This window comes from Choloepus didactylus, chromosome 6 (assembly GCF_015220235.1).
Source record: "Choloepus didactylus isolate mChoDid1 chromosome 6, mChoDid1.pri, whole genome shotgun sequence".
NCBI lineage: Eukaryota > Metazoa > Chordata > Mammalia > Pilosa > Megalonychidae > Choloepus > Choloepus didactylus.
Genome location: NC_051312.1, coordinates 88159113 through 88181670, shown reverse-complemented (window position 1 = coordinate 88181670; position 22558 = coordinate 88159113). Strand labels below are relative to the sequence as shown.

The window sequence follows — 22558 nt, the reverse complement described above, 5'->3', positions numbered from 1 at the left end:
TCTGTAAAACTTTATTGTTCTTTTGATCTTGGGTTCATACTCCCCCAACTCAGAATGGCATGGTAAGTGCCTGGTTTATTTGAAAATAAAAGAATTTTTTTAAATTAAAAAAAAAAAAATTCAATGAATGCCCCTCTGCCCACTTCCAAAAAAACAAAAGTAAATGAAGAAAAATGTCTCAATAAAGCTGTACTTGTTTCTGATTAGATATGGCTGTGCTGGTGCTGGAAGTAATCACCAAACTTGATCATCTTCCAGTTGGTAGAGTTCAGATCAGTGGACTAGCCCAGCTTTCTCCAACCCATCAGATCAATGGATTTTTTACCATTGTTTCACCGACATCTAAAAAACTTGGAGAACTTCAGGTAAGCATATTCTAAATCTTTGCTGCATAAAATAAAATTTGGGTGCAGAAATAGTTGAGTCCGTTTGTAAAATGATTGTTTACATGATTCACAAATACAATGCCCTTGTTTTTGCATTTTAATTTTTATTTAATTTTTTGTTTTTGTATTTTGCATCTTAATGTCTTTGTTCATGTTTTTACCCAGGAACTATAACCTACCTTTCTCCCCACTTAATCCACATCCTTTTAGCACTTTACTGCCTATTTCAAGTTCTAGGAGTCCTTGGCTCTTTCTGCACTATCCATTAAATTCACCAGACCATTAGTTACATAATCACTGCTCTAATTATATAATCTTACATATGCCCCAACATTGTGTATTAATGGTCTCCCTTTAATTAATTTCTAGATTCCTTGAGATTCAGGAGTATATTTTCTTTGTTTTTCCCACAGCTCCTAACAGTGCCAAGCTATAAATATTTGTTTAGATTATATAACAGGTATCTTTAATGTATTCAATTCATTGATTTGGGTGATACTTTTTGATACATTGTTATATGCCACTACCTTAGGATATAGAGATAAAAGAGATGGTCTTTGCCTTTAGTTTTCCAAAGTAAAGGAGAAAGAAAAGTAACAAGTAGAACACAGTATGCTTCATAGTATGCTATAGCTAGGCATAGGATGGTGGGGGAGAACACAGAAGAGTTGCTTTCCTGAGGGGTACTCTTTAGGGAGAGCTTCCTAGAGAATTCTGAATATACAGATCCCTTAGAAATTTGGGGAGGTTTATGCCTTGTGAAATATATTCTAAAACTTATATAGAAAATTAAACAGATATATAAGAAAATAGTTCAAAAAAGATACAGAGCATCTAAATTTTCCAGATATAGGAACCTGTAACAAAACCACAAGCATATATAATTCTGTCGGTGGAACAGAATGGAGAGTCCAGAAATAGATCCAAATAAGCAAAAGAAATTAATATTTTCTTTACTGTGTTTATCATATTTTTATTTAAATGTGTAAATAAAAAATAGCAACACCTTATATTGACTTTATGATGAAGTGAGACTGGTATACCTATATTTTTCTGATGATGGTATAAATTTGCAGCACACCTGCTGGACAGTTTGTCATTATGTTTCAAGGGCCTAAAAATTACCATATATCATTTACCTCAGCAATTCTACCCCTGGGATTATCCTAGGGAAATACCATACAAAGAGGAAGACGCTATATACATAGGTATATTTACAGTAATACATTTTAAATATTGAACACAATTTAATTATTCAACAATATTAAAATTGTTATAATTGTATAATACCATGAAAAAATGATTTTGGATTGATGACAAAGGGAATTAAAATTATATCCACATGTATGCATGTGATGAATGGGAGGGAGACAAGGAAATAGAACAATTGAGTGAGGACTCTAGGTGGAGTTTTTTTCTTTTTTTTTTTTAATTGCAATATAATTCACATAGATATACTTTTTTTTTTTCATTTTTATTGAGATTGTTCAGATACCATACAATTATCCAGAGATCCAAAGTGTACAATCACTTGCCCCTGGGTACCCTCATACAGCTGTGCATCCATCACACTTAATTTTTGTTCAATTTTTAGAAACTTTTCATTACTCCAGACAAGAAATAAAGTGAAAGATATAAAAAGAAAAAAAGAAAAGGAAACTCTAATCCTCCCCTATCCCTAACCAACCCCCCTCAATTGTTGACTCGTAGTATTGGTATAGTACATTTGTTACTGTTTATGAAAAAATGTTGAAATACTGCTAACTGTAGTATATAGTTTGTAATAGGTATATAGTTCTTCCCTATATGCCCCTCTATTATTAACTTTTAATTGCATTGTCAAACATTTGTTCTGGTTAATGGAAGCGATTTCTAGTATTTGTACAGTTGATCATGGACATTGCCCACCATAGGATTCAGTTTTATACATTCCCATCTTTTGACCTCCAACTTTCCTTCTGGTGACATATATGATACTGAGCTTCCCCTTTCCACCTCATTCACACACCATTCAGCACTGTTAGTTATTCTCATATCTTGCTACCAACACCCCTGTTCATTTCCAAACATTTAAGTTCATCCTAATTGAACATTCTGCTCATACTAAGCAACCACTCCCCATTCTTAAGCCTCGTCCTATATCTTGGTACCTTATATTTCATATCTATGAGTTTACATATTATAATTAATTCCTATCAGTGAGACTCTGCAATAATTGTCCTTATGTGTCTGGCTTATTTCACTCAGTATATTGCCCTTGAGGTTTTGTCATCAACCCATTTTTTTTTTAATATGGTTTTGTTCACTCACCATACATTCCATCCCAAGTAAATAATCGATGGTTCTCTGCATGGTCATTCATTTATGTGTTCATCACCTTCAGCACTATCTGTATAAGGGCATCTACATTTCTTCCACAAGACAGGAGGGAGAGTCAAAGAAGGTAGAGAGGCAAAAGAAAGAAGAAGAAAAAAAAATGACAGCTAGGAAGCAGCAAAAGGAAAAATAACCTTAAATCAAAGTAGAATAAGGAATCAGACAATACCACCAGTGTCAAGTGTCTAACATGCCTCCCCTATCCCCCCCTCTTATCTGCATTTACCTTGGAATATCACCTTTGTTACATTAAAGGAAGCATAATACAATGATTGTATTAGTTACAATCTCTAGTTTATGCTGATTGCATCCCTCCCCCAATGCCTCCCCATTTTTAACACCTTGCAAGGTTGACATTTGCTTGTTCTCCCTCATAAAAGAACATATTTGTACATTTTATCACCATTGTTGAATACTCTAGATTTCACCAAGTTACACAGTCTCAGTCTTTATCTTTCCTCCTTTCTTGTGGTGTCTCACATGCTCCCCACCTTCCTCTCAACCGTATTCATAGTTACCTTTTGTTCAGTGTACTTACAATGTTGTGCTACCGTCTCCCAAAATTGTCTTCCAAACCACGCACTCCTGTCTTCTATCACCCTGTAGTGCTCCCTTTAGTATTTCCTGTAGGGCAAGTGTCTTGTTCACAAAGTCTTTCATTATCTGTTTGTCAGAAAATATTTTGAGCTCTCCCTCATATTTGAAGGACAGCTTTGCTGGATACAGGATTCTTGGTTGGCGGTTTTTCTCTTTCAGTATCTTAAATATATCACACCACTTCCTTCTTGCCTCCATGGTTTCTGCTGAGAGATCTGCACATAGTCTTATTAAGCTTCCTTTGTATGTAATGGATCGCTCTTCTCTTGCTACTTTCAGGATTCTCTCTTTGTCTTTGACATTTGATAATCTGATTATTAAGTGTCATGGCGTAGGCCTATTCATATCTCTTCTGTTTGGAGTACGCTGCGCTTCTTGGATCTGTAATTTTATGTCTTTCATAAGAGATGGGAAATTTTCATTAATTATTTCCTCTATTATTGCTTCTGCCCCCTTTCCCTTCTCTTCTCCTTCTGGGGCACCAATGATACATACATTATTGTACTTTGTTTCATCCTTGAGTTCCCGGAGACGTTGCTCATATTTTTTCATTCTTTTCTCCATCTGCTCCTTAGCGTGTAGGCTTTCAGGTGTTTTGTTCTCCAGTTCCTGAGTGTTTTCTTCTGCCTCTTGAGATCTGCTATTGTATGTTTCCATTGTGTCTTTCATCTCTTGTGTTGTGCCTTTCATTTCCATAGATTCTACTAGTTGTTTTTTTGAACTTTTGATTTCTGCCGTATACATGCCCAGTGTTTCCTTTACAGCCTCTATCTCTTTTGCAATATCTTCTCTAAACTTTTTGATTTGATTTAGCATTAGTTGTTTAAATTCCTGTATCTCAGTTGAAGTGTACGTTTGTTCCTTTGACTGGGCCATAACTTTGTTTTTCTTAGTGTAGGTTGTAATTTTCTGTTGTCTAGGCATGGTTTCCTTGGTTATCCAAATCAGGTTTTCCCAGACCAGAACAGGCTCAGGTCCCAGAGGGAAGAAATATTCAGTATCTGGTTTCCCTGTGGGTGTGTCTTAGAAAATTGCTCCACCCTTTGATGCCTCAGGTCACTGTGCTTTTCTGCCCAGCAGGTGATGCCTGTTAGCCTATAATTCTTGACTGGTGTGAGGAGGTATGGCCGTGTTCCCCCAGGCTCTGGGGTCTGGTTCTGAATGGAAAGGGCCCCACCCCTTTCCTCCTAGAGAAGACAGACCCCCCCAGGTGGAGGTCATTAGCATTTCAATGGTCTCCTCTCTGCTTGTACTGTCTCCACCCTTCCCCAAGTCACAGCCCTGGAAACTGAATATGACTGGGGCTTTCTCCACTGAGCCGAAAAAGAAACAGATAGTCCCCTCCAGACCCAGTCCAAGGCGACCCTCCGGCTCTCCCAGGTCAGTCGTCACCCAAAGCCTCTGTCTGTTTTTTGGGGATGCGTACCTGTAGTGAGCAGTTCACACTCGCTACTTAAAACCCCAGTTGGAGCTCAGCTGAGCTGTATTCGCTTGCTGGGAGAGAGCTTCTCTCTGGCACCAGGAGGCTTTGCAGCTCGGGCTATGGGGGAGGGGGTCTCGCGACTTGGATCCGCAGGTTTTACTTACAGATTTTATGCTGTGTTCTTGGGCATTCCTCCCAATTCAGGATGGTGTATGATGAGTGGATGGTCTCGTTTGTCCCCCCACAGTTATTCTGGATTATTTACTAGTTGTTTCTGGTTTTTTGTAGTTGTTCCAGGGGGACTACTTAGCTTCCACTCCTCTCTATGCCACCATCTTGCCCCGCCTCTCCACATAGATATACTTTTAAAGTGTACTATTCCATGGGGTGGGGTATATTCACAAGGTTGTATTACTATCACTGCTATTTAATTCCAGAACATTTCGTCTGATAAAGAAACCTGGTGCCCATTAGCAGTCACTCCCCATTCCCCGCCCCCCCCCCAGGTTGTTACAACCACTAATCTACTTTCTGTCTCTATGAATTTGGCTATTCTAACATTTCAGGTAAATGGAATCATGTATTATGTGGCCTGTCTGGTTGTGTCTAGCTTCTTTAACTTGGCATATGTTTTCAAAGTTCATCCATGTTCTAGCATGCATCAGTGCTTCATACCTTTTTTTTTTTTCCAGTTTTTGAATATTTTCACCACCCCCTCCCCCAGAAAAAAATTAAGAATAAAAATAGAAGTAAAGAAGAACACCCAAACACCCCATCTACCCCAACATTCATTCAATTCCTGTTGCCATCCTTCCACTCATCTGTCCATACACTGGACAAAGGGAGTGTGAACCACAAGGTCTTCATAGTCACACAGTCACATTTTGCAAGCTACACAGCCATACAATCGTCTTCAAGAATCAAGGCTACTGGGTTGCAGCTCAACAGCTCCAGGCATTTCCCTCTAGCCATTCCCATACTCTAAAAACTAAAAAGGGATATCTATACAATGCATAAGAATAATCTCCAGAATGACCTCTTGACTCCATTTGAAATCTCTCAGCCACTGAAACTGTTTCATATCTCTTACCCCTTTTGGTCAAGAAGACTTTCTCAATCCCATGATGCTGGGTCCAGGCTCATCTCCAGGAGTTATTTCACATGTTGCCAGGGAGATTTATACCCCTGGAAGTCATGGCCCACATAGTGGGGAGGGCAGGGAATTTACCTACCAAATGGGCTTAGAGAGAGAGAGACCACATCTGAGCAAAAAAAGAGGTTCCCTGGGGGAGACTCCCAGGCACAGCTATATGTAGGCTTAGCCTCTCCCCTGCAGCAGCAAGCTTCATAAGGGCAAGCCCCAAAGATCGAGGGCTCGGCCTTCTAAATTGGCAGCCCCAATGCTTGCAAGAATATCAGCACTACCCCAGGTGGGGAGGTTTAATATTTCCACATTTTTACCCATTACCGCAGGGGGGTTTTGCAAATACATTTTTATTCTCTGCCCAAATTACTTTGGGATATATCAGGATTTCACATTAACTTGTGCAAACCAACCAGATCTCACTCCCTATTCAAAGTTCCACTTAATTATGGTGTTTGAATAAACTGACCGTACAAGTTAAGTTATTTAGTGTGCTTCAGAAAATATAGATTTTGCACCGAATAATTATCTCTTCCTTTGGTCTCACACGGAAGTTGAAGTTTTAAAACATAGTCAGTATCATCCATTACCTTTTAGTCTGATTTGCCTGAGTCCTAACCAGATCAGCTTCATTCTTACCTCTAACTGAAGTCTGAACTCTTTCTTCAGCTTTTTTAACAGTTCCTATTTGGGGTAATACTGACATTCATAGCTGCTGAACTCAGGTGTCACACAGATACTCGAAATTCCAGGGACTGACCACAAAGAGCTCAGCATCTCAGAGTTTGGAGATAACCATTACAACTCAGGAATAGATGTGACTGCTGAAAGAACTTACCATCTAAGGATCTTTACCATAAGCCTTCCCCTGATAATCTGTGTTCTAAGATGCAATTCTCAGAGTTTGCACATTATAGTTAGTCCATTCATGCTTTTTATAGCTAAACCATATTCCATTTTATGGATATACTGTGTTTATAAATTTTTTTTCAGTAGAACCTTGCTTTTTATTTCCATCCTAAGTGAATTGCATTCCCTGTAAGCATGCTCCCCACCCCCTTTTTTAAACTTTTTATTTTGAAATAGTTGTGTCCCCCATATCAACTGATTCGGTATCTGCTGATTCAGTTATCCACTGTTAACCACACAGACAAAAATGAAAACACTGGAAAATTTCATAAAATAAAAAAATAAATGGTTCATAAGTTTCAAACCACCCTCCAAGTGAGTACAGGCTGTATCATGGTGAAGTCCACCAGCCCAGTACATGACTCATCTCTCATTGTCCCCATATGTATTCTCCCACTGGAAACTTCCTCCAGTCTGCCTCTAGTGTTCTCATTTACCACATTCCTTGTAGCATTATGGCAGTGCATTTGTTTAAGAAAGCCTTTATTTACTATAGTAATGGCCCCAAAGAGGAAGAGTATTGGTACTGGTGGTGCTTCTAAGCCTAAGACAGGCCCTGAAGTGCTTCCCATTAGTGAAAAAGTAAAAACTCTTGTTATGATTTTAAAAGAAATTTGTATGCGCAGATTGCCAGGTTGTATAGCAAGAATGTATCTTTGATCCCCGAGGTAATAAAGCATAAAGACAAATGTCATGCTAGTTTTTCTGTTGCACCTCAAACTACAAAAGTAACTGCTACAGGGTGTGGTAGGGTGTTGGTGTTTTCCTATACCTGTGGTTTTAGCCATGAACGGCGGGTCTTCAGTGGATGGGGAGGGGGTCCTACTATACTTTAAAACTTACAGGACAGTTACAGAAATACTGCAAACCCCATGCAAGAGAACTCCAACATACCCCTAGCTCGTGACCCCATACCTAGATCCAACAATTTTAACGTTTTACCATATTTACCATATCTCTCTATCCATCCCTCTTTCTGTCTGTCTACTTATAAATCTGTTTTCCGAAAACTTGAATGTATACTTCATGCTCCTTGAACACTTAATACTACCGCCAGGTACATTTGCTAAGACCAAGGATATATTCACTTATATAGCCACCTCAAGTGCAATTGTTATGTTCAAGAAATTTAACATTGATATGAAGCTTATAGTCTATATTCCAATATTTTCATATATCCCTGTAATGTCCCTTTGAGCCTTTTCTCCTACCTTGCTAGATCCCATCCAGTATCATGTATTGCATTTAATCATCATTGTTTCTTTAGTTGCTCTTTATTTTAATTGTGGGAACATATATATAATGTAAACTGGTCTGGTCCTCCTCAATGATGATTTCTGATGCTTTAATATTCTCCTTTGCCTGGATCATTGCTTCCTGTTTGTATGTTTTGTAACCTTTTGTTTGACACAGATACATTTTGATATTTTAATGTGTTACTGAAGGAATTTAGACTGAGGCAGCTAGTATTAGGAAAGAGTTTTCCTTTATTACCTGGAGCTAACAACAACAACAACAAAAACAAAAAATGAAAAAAAGCACCTTTCCCAGTCTTTGAAGATTGACCTATAAATGCACTTCCTTCAGGACTTATTATGGATTTAGAGAATAGCTCCAGGCCAAAGCATAGAGGCCTCCCTGATCCTTTCAGTGCATGCATATTGTTTTAGGCATACCTGCTTTGCCCTAGGAAATCCCCCATTTACAGGGTTCTGAAGGTTTCCTTTCCAAGGAAACAGTTTCTTCACTGTCCTGGGCACTGCGCCAGGCCTACATTTGGTTTGTTTCCACTTTTTGAATAGTGGAACATTTGGTTTATTTGCCCTATTGTGAATAATGTTGTTGTGAACATTCATGTACAAGTTTTTGTGTGAACAGAAGTTTTTGGTTCTCTTGGTATATACCTAGAAGTAAAATTGCTGGATCATATGGTATGTTTAATCTTTTGAGGAACTGGCAAGCTGCACCTTAATTTTTTTTTTTTTTTTCATTTTGAAATGTCTATTGATGTGATAATATCTGCAGTTTTTATTTAAAGGTCATTGAATATAATGGAGAATTGTTTTAATAGAACAGTGGAGGCAGAGGTCATATTTTGAAAGATTAATGATAGATTAAAGAAATAAGTACTACTTACAGTGAAGTAGTAGCAACAATTAAAGATTTTGGTTTCCAACATGCATGGCAGTGAATTGAAGGAGAAGTAATGTAATATAATGGAAAGAGACTTGGACATGGAGAAATTAGGTAGAAAAACAATTCTGGTGTTTACCAGCTAATCATTTATACTCTCTGAGCTCCAATATCCTATTTTGAAAAGTGAGGATATTAATGCTTTTACCTCACAGCATTGTTGCAAAGATTAAAAGAGATGAAAAAAATACGGAAACTCTTGGTTCTAGGCACATGAAGGACACAGCAAATTTACTTGGATTTGAAAGAGAAGACAGTATTGATAGCAGGTAGCAGAGTTTAGAATTTTGTTGATATTGTTGCTTTAGAACTTTACCTAGTGGACCAAATCTAGTCTTTGAGCTAACCATGAGTTTCATCTTTTTAAAGGGTGGTTTTAAAAAGAAGAAAAAGGAACGAAGGAAACTATGCAATAAACCCTAAAATATTTACCATATGGCCCTTTATAGAATAAGCTTGTTGGCCTCTTTTTTAGAGTATAGGACACCTGATTTGTTTTGTAGACCAGAGGGAAGTGCAAGTAAAGAAGTGATTGGTAATTGAGCCAGTAAGGTCCTGAATGGAATAAGATGGGGATAAATTCTTATCGTGGACATACTGATAAGATTACCTCTTTGGAAAGGAGGAATTATAACTAGGAGGGAAAGAAGAGAAATACTTTGGGATGGATTAGGGCAAAATTGAGAAATCATGCTGATGAATTCTTCATTAACATTTATTGTATGCCTACCTACCATATGTTAGGTACTATACATTTTATTTTACTTAACCTTTTATGGTTATTTTTATTAAGTAGAGATAGATGTACAAAAGAGCATCTTATTATTTTACTCAGTATGGTGTTTTCTAGGTTCATTCATGTTGTAGCATGTATCAGAACTTCATTCCTTTTTATGGCTGAATAATATTCCATTGCATGAACATACCGTGTTTCTTTTGTCTCTTCATCAGTTGATGGGGCACTTGGCTATTGTGACTAATGCTGTTGGGAACACTGGCATGCAAGTACCTGTTTGAGTTTGTTTTCAATTCTTTTGAGTTTATATATTGGAATGGAATTGCTGAGTCATGTAATTCTGTTTTACCTTTTGGGGGAGCTGTCAGTCTGTTTTCCACAGCGGCTGTACCATTTTACATGTAGGAGGATTTCAGTTTCTCTTTATCTTCTCCAACCTTTGTTGTTATTCTCCTCTCTCTCTACATATAATATACATATATAATTTGAAGTGGTCTTGATTTGCATTTTCCTGGTGGGTGGTGGTGTTGAACATCTTATCATGTGTTTATTGGATATTTGTGTATCTTCTTTAGAGAGGTGTCCATTCAGGTCCTTTGCCCATTTTTAAATTGGGTTGTTTGTCTTTTTGTTATTGAGTTGTAGTTCTTTATATATTCAGGAAATTAAACCCTTATCAGATATATGATTTGCAGCTATTTTCTCACATTTTGTAGGTTGTCTTTTCCCTTTCTTGATAATGTTCTCTGATACAAAAAGTTTTAAATTTTTATGAAGTCCAATTTATCTGTTTTTTTCTTTTGTTACTCACGCTTTCGGTGTTAAATACTTTATGAATTGATACATATACTTACCAGTTTGTCATATGTGTTCTTACTGTAGTGGCTAATTGAGTTTTATGTTATCTTTGTAAATGTTAGTATTTCATACCAAGTTATCAGAAAAATTAATCTTTTCCTGGTTTGTGAATCTAGAACTTAGAGGATTCATCAGAATAAAATATGTCAGATAAGCTAAAAAAAAAAAAAAAAAAAAAGAGCATTTTATATGTATAAGCTACAAAAGTAGCCATACAGTGAACACCATTAGCCCCTCACCCAGATTAAGAATATTAATAGAATATTGTTGTTACCTTTGAAATCCTGGGTGCCCATACCTGATCTGATTCCCTTTTCTTTATCATCAGATATAATTACTTTCCTAAATTTTGCATTTATCATTCCCTTGCTTTAATTATAGTTTTATCATATGAGTTTGTATCCTGAAATAATATATTTAGTTTTTTTTTATTTTTGAACTTTATGCAGCAGTGTTAATATTGGATCTTTGGCTTTTTTTGCTAACATTATGTTCCCAAGATTCTTTCATACTCTTGCATGTGGCTGTACTTTATTCATTTTCACCACTGAGTATATTCCACTGTGTGGTTACACCCAAGTTTACCTCTGTTTGGTGGGTGAACATTTTGTTTGATTCTAAGTTGTTGCATTTACAAATAGTGCTACCATTAATGTACTTGTATATGTCTCCCAGTATACATGGACAAGAAGTTCTCTTGGGACTATGCTCTGTCATATGGTTTGTGCATCAGCTTTACAAGATAATGTCAAATTGTTTTCTAAAGTGATTGTAGCAGCTTTTATGTCCATCAGCAACTTTTCTGGTGGTTAAACATTCTTGTCAACACTTGACATTGTAAGTATTTTGAATTTTTGTCTATCTGGTGGATATAAAATGGTATGTTTTATGACTGCTTTATGTCATTTGTATTTTCCTAACTACTAATGTGGTGAATATCTAATGTTTATTATACTTTCTTGTTTCTTTTTCTGTATGAAGTACTTATTTAAATCATTTGCCCTTTTTTATTCTGTTAAGAACAACATCACAAAAATAATTTTAACTAAACAGTTTTTTTTAAATAAACAATTCTGTGACATTAAGTACATTCACAATATTGTGTAACTTTCATCACCTTTTCCAGAACATTTTTAACGTACCAAAGTCAGCCATCAAACAATACCTTACCATTTCTCCCACACCTGGAAATCACTATTCCACTTTCTATATCTATGAATTTTGCTTATTCTAAGTATTTTATATAAGAAAAATCATACAATAGTTGTCCTTTGTGCCTGGCTTATTGCACTCAACTAATGTCTTCAAGTTTCATCCATGTTGTTACATGTATTGGTGCTTTTGTGGCTGAATAATGAGACTGTCATATGGATATACCCCATTTGTTTATCCATTCATCCTTTGATGGGTATTTGGATTACTTCCACCATTTGGCTGTTGTGAATAATGTTGCTGTAAACATTGGTGTGTAGCTATCTGTTTGAGTCGCTGCTTTCAGTTCTTCTGAATAGATGTCTAAAATGGAATTGCCGAGTCATAGATAATTCTTTGTATAACTTTCTGAGGAACTGTCAAACTGTTGTCCACAGTGGCTGTACCATTTTATATTCCCACCAACAATATTCCTCTGCATCCCCACCAGCACTTGGTTATTTTCTGTTTGTTTTTTTAAGTAAAAGACATCCTAGTGGGTTTGAAGTGTTATCTCACTGTGGTTTTGACTTGTATTTCTCTAATGGCTAATAACTGTGAGCATCTTTTCATGTATTTATTGGCCATTTGTATATCTTCTTTGGAGAAATGTCTATTCAAATCCTCTGTCCATTCTTAAATTGGGTTGCATTTTTGTTGTTGAGTTTTCAGAGTTCTTTAGATATTCTGAATATTGAGCCCTCATCAGATACATGATTCCAATATTTTCTCACCTTCTGTAGGTTGTCTTTTCAATTCCTTGGTAATACCTTTTGATCACAAAAAATTTAATTTTGATAAAGTCCAATTTACTTTTTTTTTCTTTTTTGTTTGTGCTTTTGGTGTAAAATCTAAGAACCATTGCCTAATACAAGTTCCTGAAGATATTTCCTCATGTTTTCTTGTAAGAGTTTTATAGTATTAGCTCTTATACTTAGGTTGCTGATCCATTAATAATTAATTTCTGTATATGGTGAGAGGTAGGTGTCCAAATTCATTCTTTTGTTTGTGGATTTCCAGTTCTCCTGGGACCATTAGTTGAAGAGACTTTTCTTTTCCCATTCAATAGACTAGGTACCTTTGTCGAAAATCAGCTGGCCATAGATGTGTGGCTTTACTTCTAGACTCCCAGTTTTATTCCGTTTGTCTGTATGACTATCTTTAAGCCAGTATCATGCTGTTTTGTTTTGTTTTTAGTTTTATTGAGATGTTCACATACCATACAATCATCCAAGGATCCAAAGTGCACAATCAGTTGCCCATGGTACCATCATACAGCTCTGCATCCATCACCACAATTAATTTTTTTTCAATTTTTACAACATTTTCATTACTCCACAAAAGATATAAAGACAAAAAAAAAAAAAAAAACTCAAACCCTCCTATACCCCTAACCACTCCCCCTCCATTATTGACTCATAGTATTGGTATAGTACATTTGTTACTGTTGGTGAAAGAATGTTGAAATACTACTAACTGTAGTACACAGTTTGCAATAGGTAGATATTTTTCCCTATATACCCCTCTATTATTATCTTCTAGTTATAGTGTCATACATTTGTCTAGTTCATGAAAGATATTTCTGATATTTGTACAGTTAATCACAGACATTATCCACCACAAGATTCACTGTTTTATACATTCCCATATTTTAACCTCCAGCTTTCCTTCTGGTGACATATGTGGCTCTAAGCTTTCCCTTTACACCACTTTCACATACCATTCAGTACTGTTAGTTATTCTCACAATAACGTGGTACCGTCACCTCTATCCATTTCCAAACACTTAAGTTCAACCTGGTTAAACATTCTGCTCATAATAAGCAACCACTCCCCATTCTTTAGCCTCATTCTATATCCTGATAACTTATATTTCATGTCCATGAGCTTATATATTATAATTAGTTCATATCCGTGAGACCATACAATACTTGTCCTTATGTGTCTGACTTATTTCATTCAGTATAGTGTCCTCAGGTTTTCTTCATCAACCCATTTTTTTAAGACAGTTTTGTTCACACACCATACTTTCCATCTTAAGTAAACAATCGATGGTTCTCTGTATAATCATGTATTTATGCATTCACACCATCACCACAATCTATATAAGGACATCTCCATTTCTTTCACAAAGAAGGAGGAAGAATCAAAGAAGGTAGAGAGACAAAAGAAAAAGAAAGGAAAGAAAGAAAAATGACAGCTAAAAAGCAAAAAAAGGAAAGATAGAATTACACTAAAGTACAATGAAAGAGTCAGACAACATCACCAATGCCAAGAGTCTCATACCCCTCCCTTATGTCCCCCTCTTATAGGCATTTAACTTTGCTATATTGCCTTTGTTATATTAAAAGAAGCGTAATGCCATGTTTCTGTTGACTATAGTTTCTAGTTTGCATTGATTGTATTTTTTCCCCAATACCACCCCATTTTTAACACCTTGCAAGGTTGACATTCATTTGTTCTACCTTATGTAAAAACATGTTTGTACATTTTATCACAATTGTTGAGCACTCTAGTTTTCACTGAGTTATACAATCCCAGTCTTTATCTTTCCTCTTTCCTTCTGGTGTCCCACATGCTCCTAACCTTCTCTTTCAACCATACTCACAGTCATCTTTGTTCAGTGTACTTACATTATTGTGCTACCATCACCCAAAATTGTGTTCCAAGCCTCTCACTCCTGTCTTTTCCTTTCTATCTGTAGTGCTCCTTATAGTATTTCCTTTAGAGCAGGTTTCTTGATGCTCTTCTAGGGTCTTCTTGATGTCCTTTATATCCTGTGCCATGCTCTTCTTCATGTCCTTTATATCCCGTGCCATGGTCTCGTTGTTCGTCTTTAGTTCTTTGATTAGTTGCTCTAGGTACTGTGTCTCCTCTGATCTTCTGATTTGGGTGCTTGGGCTTGGGTTATCCATATCGTCTGGTTTTTTCATATGCTTTAAAATTTTCTGTTGTTTTTGGCCTCTTGGCATTTGCTTAACTTGATAGGGTTCTTTTAGGATTTGTAGACCAGTTGAAATCCTTATCTCTAATTTGTCTGATCTACCGCTTTGTGGAGTACACTTTCTCTAACTAACCAGCAGGTGGCATCCACGAGCCACCTGTTCCCCTCAAGCTAGTTCTCCCCCGCTTTGCCTTTGTGGTGAGTCGGGGAGTGAGTCTTGTGGGGTCCAATTGGTGTACCAAGCTTGCGTGTGTAGTTGGTGTTGCCCGCCCTGTATATTGGGCATGTGTCTGGGCAGTCAGGGAGGGGGGGTGGCTCTAACAATCAAATCTCCCTGGTGTTCCTGGAGTTTTAAAGCTGCTGCAATAGTCTAATCTTTCAGTTCAGTCCTGCCACAGTTTGGCTCTGCCACTGACCCACAAGTCCTTGGTATGGCCCCTGAGACTTGAGAGTGGGTCCCTCTTCCAGGCCGTGCACCCCCGGGTCCTATGTTGAAGAATGACTGTGCTATGTCACAGGTGAGTGCTGTCCCCCCAGGGTGGTTCTGGGCTGCAGGGCTGTGTAGGGAGGCTCCCAGTCTGCTGAGTGGATGCCCCCCTTTTCTTGGGAAGTTGTGGTGTTTAGTGAATTTTCTCAGCCACTGGATTATTGCCTTTTGTCTCAGAGCTCTCTTGGTTCTGCTCTTGTCTTGACCTGCCCAAATTGCAAGTCTTTGAGGCTTTCTGTATTGGGCTTCTTAGAGTAATTGTTTTAGAAAAAGAAAAAAAAAGATTAAAAAAAAGGGGGGGGCCCTCCTTGCAGATCTAATGGGTTATTGAAATGCTAAGAGACAAAGCAATTGGGGCCATTAAGGAAAAGTCCAGGGGGCAGAGAGATCAGTTTTTCTTTGGGATTTGCATATGAGCCTCAGGGCCTGAGCTCTGCCCTTCCCCTTTCTATGTTCACCAGAACTCCAAAAAGCCTCCACTTTTCTTTTTGGGCTTTTCTTGCTGTTTCCTGCTATCCCTATCTCCCCTCTGCTGGGCTGGCTGCTCTCAGATTCTCTGGTGTCAGGTCTCAGTCTATCTATGCTTGGAGTTTGGATCAGTAGAATGAGTTTCCAATAAGAGCCGCCACTGCAGTTCTTCTTTCTCATTCCTAGCACTGACGGCCCCTCCTCCCATGGGACTGAGCCTGGCAGGGAGGGGCGCGGGTCCCCTGGCCGCAAAAACTTACAGATTTCGCTGATCTCAGCAGTTCGACGTGTTCATGAGTGTTGTATGAAGTATGCCCAAAGTCAGATTGCTCTGCAGTGTCCAGTCCACGCAGTTCCTGGCTTTCTACCTACTTTCCTGGAGGAGTAACTAAAACATACACCTCACCGATCCGCCATCTTGCCCTTCCTTCCCTAGAGCAGGTATCTTGTTCACAAACTCTGTCATTGTCTGTTAGAGAATATATTGAACTCTCCCTCATATTCAAAGGACAGCTTTGCTGGATATAGGATTCTTGGTTGGTGTTTTTTCTCTTTCAGTATCTTAAATATATCACACCACTTCCTTCTTTCCTCCATGGTTTCTACTGAGAAATCCGCACATAGTCTTATCAAGCTTCCTTTGTATGTGATGGATTGCTTTTCTCTTGCTGCTTTCAGGAATCTCTCTTTATCTTTGACGTTTGATAATCTGATTATTAAGTGTCTTGGCATAGGTCTATTCAAATCTATTCTGTTTGGGGTATACTGTACTTCTTGGATCTGTAATTTTATGTCTTTCATAAGAGATGGGAAATTTTTATTGATTATTTCCTCTGTTATTGCTTCTGCCCCTTTTCCCTTCTCTTCTTGTTCTGGGAAACTCGTGACACTTAGATTGATGCACTTCATGTTGTCATTCAATTCCAAGTCATTGCTCGTATTTTTCCATTCTTTTCTCTATCTGTTCTTTTGTGTGTAGGATTTCAGGTGTCGTGTTCTCCAGTTCCTGAGTGTTTTCTTCTGCCTCTTGAGATCTACTGTTATATGTCTCCATTGTGTTTTTCATCTCTGGTGTTGTGCCTTTCATTTCCATAGAGTCTGCTAGTAGTTTTTTTCAAACTTTCAATTTCTACCTTATATTCACCCAGTGTTTTCTTTATATCCTTTGTCTCTTTCGCCATATCTTCCCTGAACTCACTGATTTGGTTTTTTATTTGATTTAGCATATTTCTTTGAAAATCTTTAGTTGATTGTTTCATTAAAGTGAAACAATACTCAACTGTATCTTAATTGAGGTGTAAGTTTGTTCCTTTGACTGGGCCATATCTTTGTTTCTCCTGTTGTAATTTGTAGTGTTTTTTGTCTAAGCATCTGGTTTCCTTGGTTACTCCAATCAGATTTTCCCAGACCAGAACAGGTTCAGGTCTCAGAATGGGATTATATTCAGTGTGTATCTTAGAAGAATGACAGACTTTCTGTGAGGCCTCTAGCTGCTGTGCTTTTCCTAACCTGCCCGGTAGGTGGTGCCTGTCAGCTTGTTGCTCCGGACTGGTGAAAGTAGGTGTGGCCCCTTTAGTTTCTGTTTTGGCCGTTACCCCCGCCCAGGGTCTGTGCTCTAGTGCTGGGGCCCCACCCCCTTCCTCTTAGGGAAGATACACCCCCTAGGGAGTTATCTTCTGAATTTGAATCAGTGCTTCTGTTATCTCCACCTCTGTCTGGGTCTGAGCACTACAAACTGAAAATGGCTGAGGCTCTCTCCCCTGACCTCCTCAGGTTGAGAAAGAAAAAAAGGGAAAGAAAGCCCCTTTTCAGAGTCAGTCCATGGCCTCCAGTTTCGCTTATCGGTCAGAGAGAGTCCCTGGTCTTTCTGGCTTTTTAAGGTCAGTCATCTCTAAAAGCCTCTGTATGCTTGCTAGTGGTTTTCTCTGTTTGTAGCTTGTATTCAGCAGTCCACATTTGTTAGTTAAAACCCCTGTTGGAGCTGAACTGAGCTATATTGAGTGACTCTAAGTATTCTGGTTTCTCTTACAGCAAGGGCTTGCAGCTCAGCCTGCCATGGGGGGAGGGGACTTCTGGCGCAGGTCTGCAGTTTTTACTTACAGATTTTATGCTGTGATCTTAGCCATTGGACCCAATCCAGGTTGGTGTACGATGTGTGGACAGTCACGGTTGTCCCCCAGAAATTGTCCCAGATTATTACTAGTTGTTCCTAGTTGTTTATTAGTTCCAGGGGGCTAACTAAATTCCACTTCTCTCTATGCCACCATCTTGCCCCTCCTCACCATACTGTTTTAATTACTGTAGCGCTGTACTAAGTTTGCACACCAGGAAGTATAAGTCCTCCAACTTTTTCTTCTTCTTCAAGATTTTTTTTGCTATTCAGGATCCCTTTAAATGTCTTACTTTTAAAAACAACCAAACTTTTATTCATAGGATGAACCTCATGAGCTCTTAATGTACTAAGCATTGTGTATATTACTGACTGTGATTTGATACTATTGAGGATTTTACATCTCGTTCATGAGAGGTATTACTCTTTAGCATTCTTTTGCTGTGTGCTCTTTGGTTTAGATGTCAGGGTAATGTTGGCATCATGACATGATTTGAGAAGTGTTACTTCCTGTCCTGTTTTTTAGAAGAGTTTGTGTAGAATTGACTAACTATTTGGTAGATTTAACCACGAAGCTATCTGGTCCCAGATTTTTCTTTGTGGGAAGGTTTTAAACGACAAATTTGATTTCTTTATTAGGTATAGGGCTATGTAGTTTATCTGTTTCTTTTAGAGTGAGCTTTAGATGTTTGGTTTTCAAATAATTTTTCCATTTCATCTAAGTTATTGAATTTATTTTCAAAAGTTGATCGTATTGTTTATTTACTCTCCTTTGAATATCTAAAGCATTTGTGATGATCTCCCCTCTTTCATTCCTGACATTGCTAATTTATATGTTCTCTCTTTATTTCTGTATCAGGCTGCCTAGAGGTTTAAAAATTTCTCTCATCTTATCAAAGAGCCAGCATATGATGTCATTGATTTTTCTCATTTTCTGATTTCTTTTTAAAATTTCCTTCCTTAGGGTTTAATTTTTGTCTTTTTCTGGTTTCTTAAGGTACAAGTTTAGATTATGGATGACAAAAATTTTTTGTAAAGGGCCAGATAGAAAATATTTTTAGGCTTTCTTGATAACACATAGTCTCTGGCACATGTTCTTCTTTCCCTCCTCTTTTCTCCTTCTCCTGCTTCTCCTTCTCTTCCTCCAACTTCTCTTCCTTCTCCTTCTACTTCTCCCCCTCCTCTTCTTCATACTCCTCCCGCAAGCCATAGTTTATTGAAACGTGGCTTAAATTACTTATTTTAGATCTTTCTTCTTTTCTAATATCAGTATTTAAGGATATAAATTTCCCCTCAGCATTGTTTTAGCTGCATCCACCAATTTTGATATATTGTATTTTCATTTTCATTCATTTCAAAATATTTTCTATTTTGCCTTGTGATTTCTTTTTTGACTCATGGGTTATTTTGAAGCTTTCTTTTGATTAGTATTTTTACATGGTATATTCATTTCCATCATCATGTATTTGAATTTAAAGTCAGTTTCTTGTAGACAAAATATATTTGAATCTTGCTTTTTCTTCCAGTTTGGCAATTTATTCCTTTTAATTGGGGAGATGAAACCATTAATATTTTTTAACTTTTTTTTTTCCATTTTCTGTTGGTTTAATTTTACTGTTGAGAGGTTTTTTCCTTTCCCATTTGTAATATTCCCTAAATTCTCTCATACTTGAGTTTATTGCCTTTACTTTTTTATTATGTTGACAAATACATACCGTAAAATTCTCTATTTTAACTATATTTAAGCCTACAATTCAGAGGCATTAATTATATTTACAATGTTGTGCTATAACATAACCACCTTCATTGCTAAAACTTTTTCTTTATGCAAAACAGAATCTCTTACACAGTAACTTCCCATTCCCCTCATCCCATTTGTAGAAATGTCTATTCAAATTCTTGGCCATTTTCTTTATTGTTTGTCTTTTTGTTGTTATATTGTAGGATCTCTTTTCATATTATGGATAGTAAACCCTTATCAGATATGTAGTTACCAAAAATTTTCTCCATCCTTTTGGCTGTCTTTTTACTTTCATGGTAAAGTCCTTTGAATCACAAAAGTATTTAATTTTGATAAAATTCCATTTATCGGATTGTTGTTGTAAGTCGGACCTTTGGTATAAAGAAACCATTGCCTAACACAGGGTCTTGAAGATGCTTTCCTGTTTCCTTATAAGAGTATCATAGGTTTGGTTTTTATATTTCGGTGTTTGATCTATTTTGAGTTGTTTTTTGTATACGTTGTGAGGTATGGTTTTTCCTTCATTCTTTTGCTTATGGATACCTAGTTTTCCCAGCACCACTTTTGAAAAGATTATTCTTTCCCAATTGAGTGGACTTGGCAACCTTGTCAAAAATCAGTTGGTCATAGATGTAAGGGTTTATTTCTAAGCTATCAATTCAGTTCCATTAGTCTGTATGTCTTGTGCCAGTACCATACTGTTTTGATTACTGTGGCTTTGTAATGAGTTGGAAAATTAGGAAGGGTGAGTTTTCTATTTTTATTCTACTTTTTGAAGATGGTTTTGGCTATTTGGGGCCTGTTTTAATCAGGGTTCTCCAGGAAAACAGAACTGGCGGGAGATACATAAATATATTATGTAAATATTATGAGATTTATTATAGGAATTGGTTCATGCAACTGTGGTGATGGACAAGTTCTAATTCTATATGGCAATGCAATGATTGGGATTGCATTGAATCTGTAAATCACTTTGGATGAAACTGACATCTTAGCCTCATTTAATCTTCCAATCCATGAACATGAAATGCTTTTCTGCTTGTATAGGTCTTCTTTGATTTCTTTTAGCAATGCTTTGTAGTTTTCTGCATATAATTCCTTTACATCGTTGATTAGATTTATTCCTAGATATTTGATTCTTTTGGTTTCTATGGGAAATGGAGTTTTTTTTTTGTTCTTCTCTTCAGATTGTTCATTACTAGTATATAGAAACGCTACTGATTTTTGGTTAATCACAAACTCTGCCCATTACACTGAATTAATTCATTAACTCTGGTAGCCTTGTTGTAGATTTTTCAAGATTTTTTCTATATAGGATCATATCATCTGCAAACAGAAAATTTTATTTCTTCCTATCCAATTTGGATGCTTCTATTTCTTTTTTTTTGCCTAATTGCTCTGGCTAGAACTTACAGAACAATGTTGAGTAATAGTGGTTTCAGTGGGCATCCTTGGTATGTTCCTTATCTTAGAGGAAAAGCTTCCACTCTATCACCACTGAGTATGATGTTAGTGATGGGTTTTTCATATATGCTCTTTATCATTTTGAGGAATTTTCTGCTATTGTTTTTGAAGTTGTTTTTATCAAGAAGGGGTATTAGATTTTATCAGATGCCTTTTCTGTGTCAGTTGAGATGATCTTACAGTGTTTATCCTTTGTGGTCTGTTACATTAATTGATTTTGTTATATTGAACCACTCTTGTGTATCTGGAATAAATCCTACTTGATCACAGTGTATAATTCCTTTAGTGTGCTGTCAGATTTGGTTTGCTAGTATTTTATTTTATTGAGGATTTCTGCATCCATATTCATAATGGGATATTGGTCTGTAGTTTTGTTTTCTTAAAGTTTTCTTTTCTTAGAGTAATGTTGGCCTCAGAGAATGAATTAGAGAATGTTGCCTCCTCTTCAATTTTTTGGAAGAGTTTGAGCTGGACTGGTGTTAATTCTTCTTGGAATATTTGGTAAAACTCACCTGTGAAGCCACCTGGTCCTGAGCTTTTTTTGTTGGGAGGTTTTTTCTTTATTCTTTTTTAATGTAATTTTATTGAGATATACTCACACACCATAAATCTATCCAAAGTATACAATCAGTGGCACACAGTATCATCATATAGTTGTGCATTCATTGCCACAATAAATTTTTGAGCATTTTCATTACTCCAAAATAAAGAAAAAAAAATTTTTAATTAAAAAAACTAAAAAGAGGGGGGCGGGGCAAGATGGCAGACTGGTGAGCTGTATGTTTTAGTTACTCCTCCAGGAAAGTAGGTAAAAAGCCAGGAACTGCGTGGACTGGACACCACAGAGCAATCTGTCTTTGGGCATACTTCATACAACACTCATGAAAACGTGGAACTGCTGAGATCAGCGAAATCTGTAAGTTTTTGCGGCCAGGGGACCCGCGCCCCTCCCTGCCAGGCTCAGTCCCGGGGGAGGAGGGGCTGTCAGCTCCGGGAAGGAGAAGGGAGAATTGCAGTGGCTGCTCTTATCGGAAACTCATTCTACTGATTCAAACTCCAACCATAGATAGACTGAGACGAGACACCAGAGACTCTGAGAGCAGCCAGCCCAGCAGAGAGGAGACAGGCATAGAAAAAAAACAACACGAAAAACTCCAAAATAAAAGCAGAGGATTTTTGGAGTTCTGGTGAACACAGAAAGGGGAAGGGCAGAGATCAGGCCTTGAGGCGCATATGCAAATCCCGAAGCAAAGCTGATCTCTCTGCCCGGTGCACCTTTCCTTAATGGCCCTGGTTGCTTTGTCTATTAGCATTTCAATAACCCATTAGATCTCTGAGGTGGGCCCTTTTTTTTTTTTTTTTTTTTTTTCTTAAATCCTTTTTGCTTTTTCTAAAACAATTACTCTAAGAAGCTCAATACAGAAAGCTTCAAAGAATTGAAATTTGGGCACGTCAAGTCAAGAGCAGAACTAAGAGAGCTCTGAGACAAAAGACAATAATCCAGTGGCTGAGAAAATTCACTAAACAACACA

General features: G+C 37.3%; 1 protein-coding gene across 5 annotated transcripts in view; it reads left to right on the top strand.

Moving 5' to 3' along the window:
- Positions 1-22558, top strand: part of C2CD3 (C2 domain containing 3 centriole elongation regulator) — a 227137-nt gene that overhangs the window by 6484 nt on the left and 198095 nt on the right. For all 5 annotated transcript variants that reach the window (XM_037840623.1, XM_037840622.1, XM_037840621.1 and 2 more), the window contains exon 3: positions 208-365. In XM_037840623.1, the coding sequence (XP_037696551.1) occupies positions 210-365 (156 nt within the window). In that variant the 5' untranslated portion in view covers positions 208-209. The remainder of the gene's footprint in view (positions 1-207; positions 366-22558) is intronic.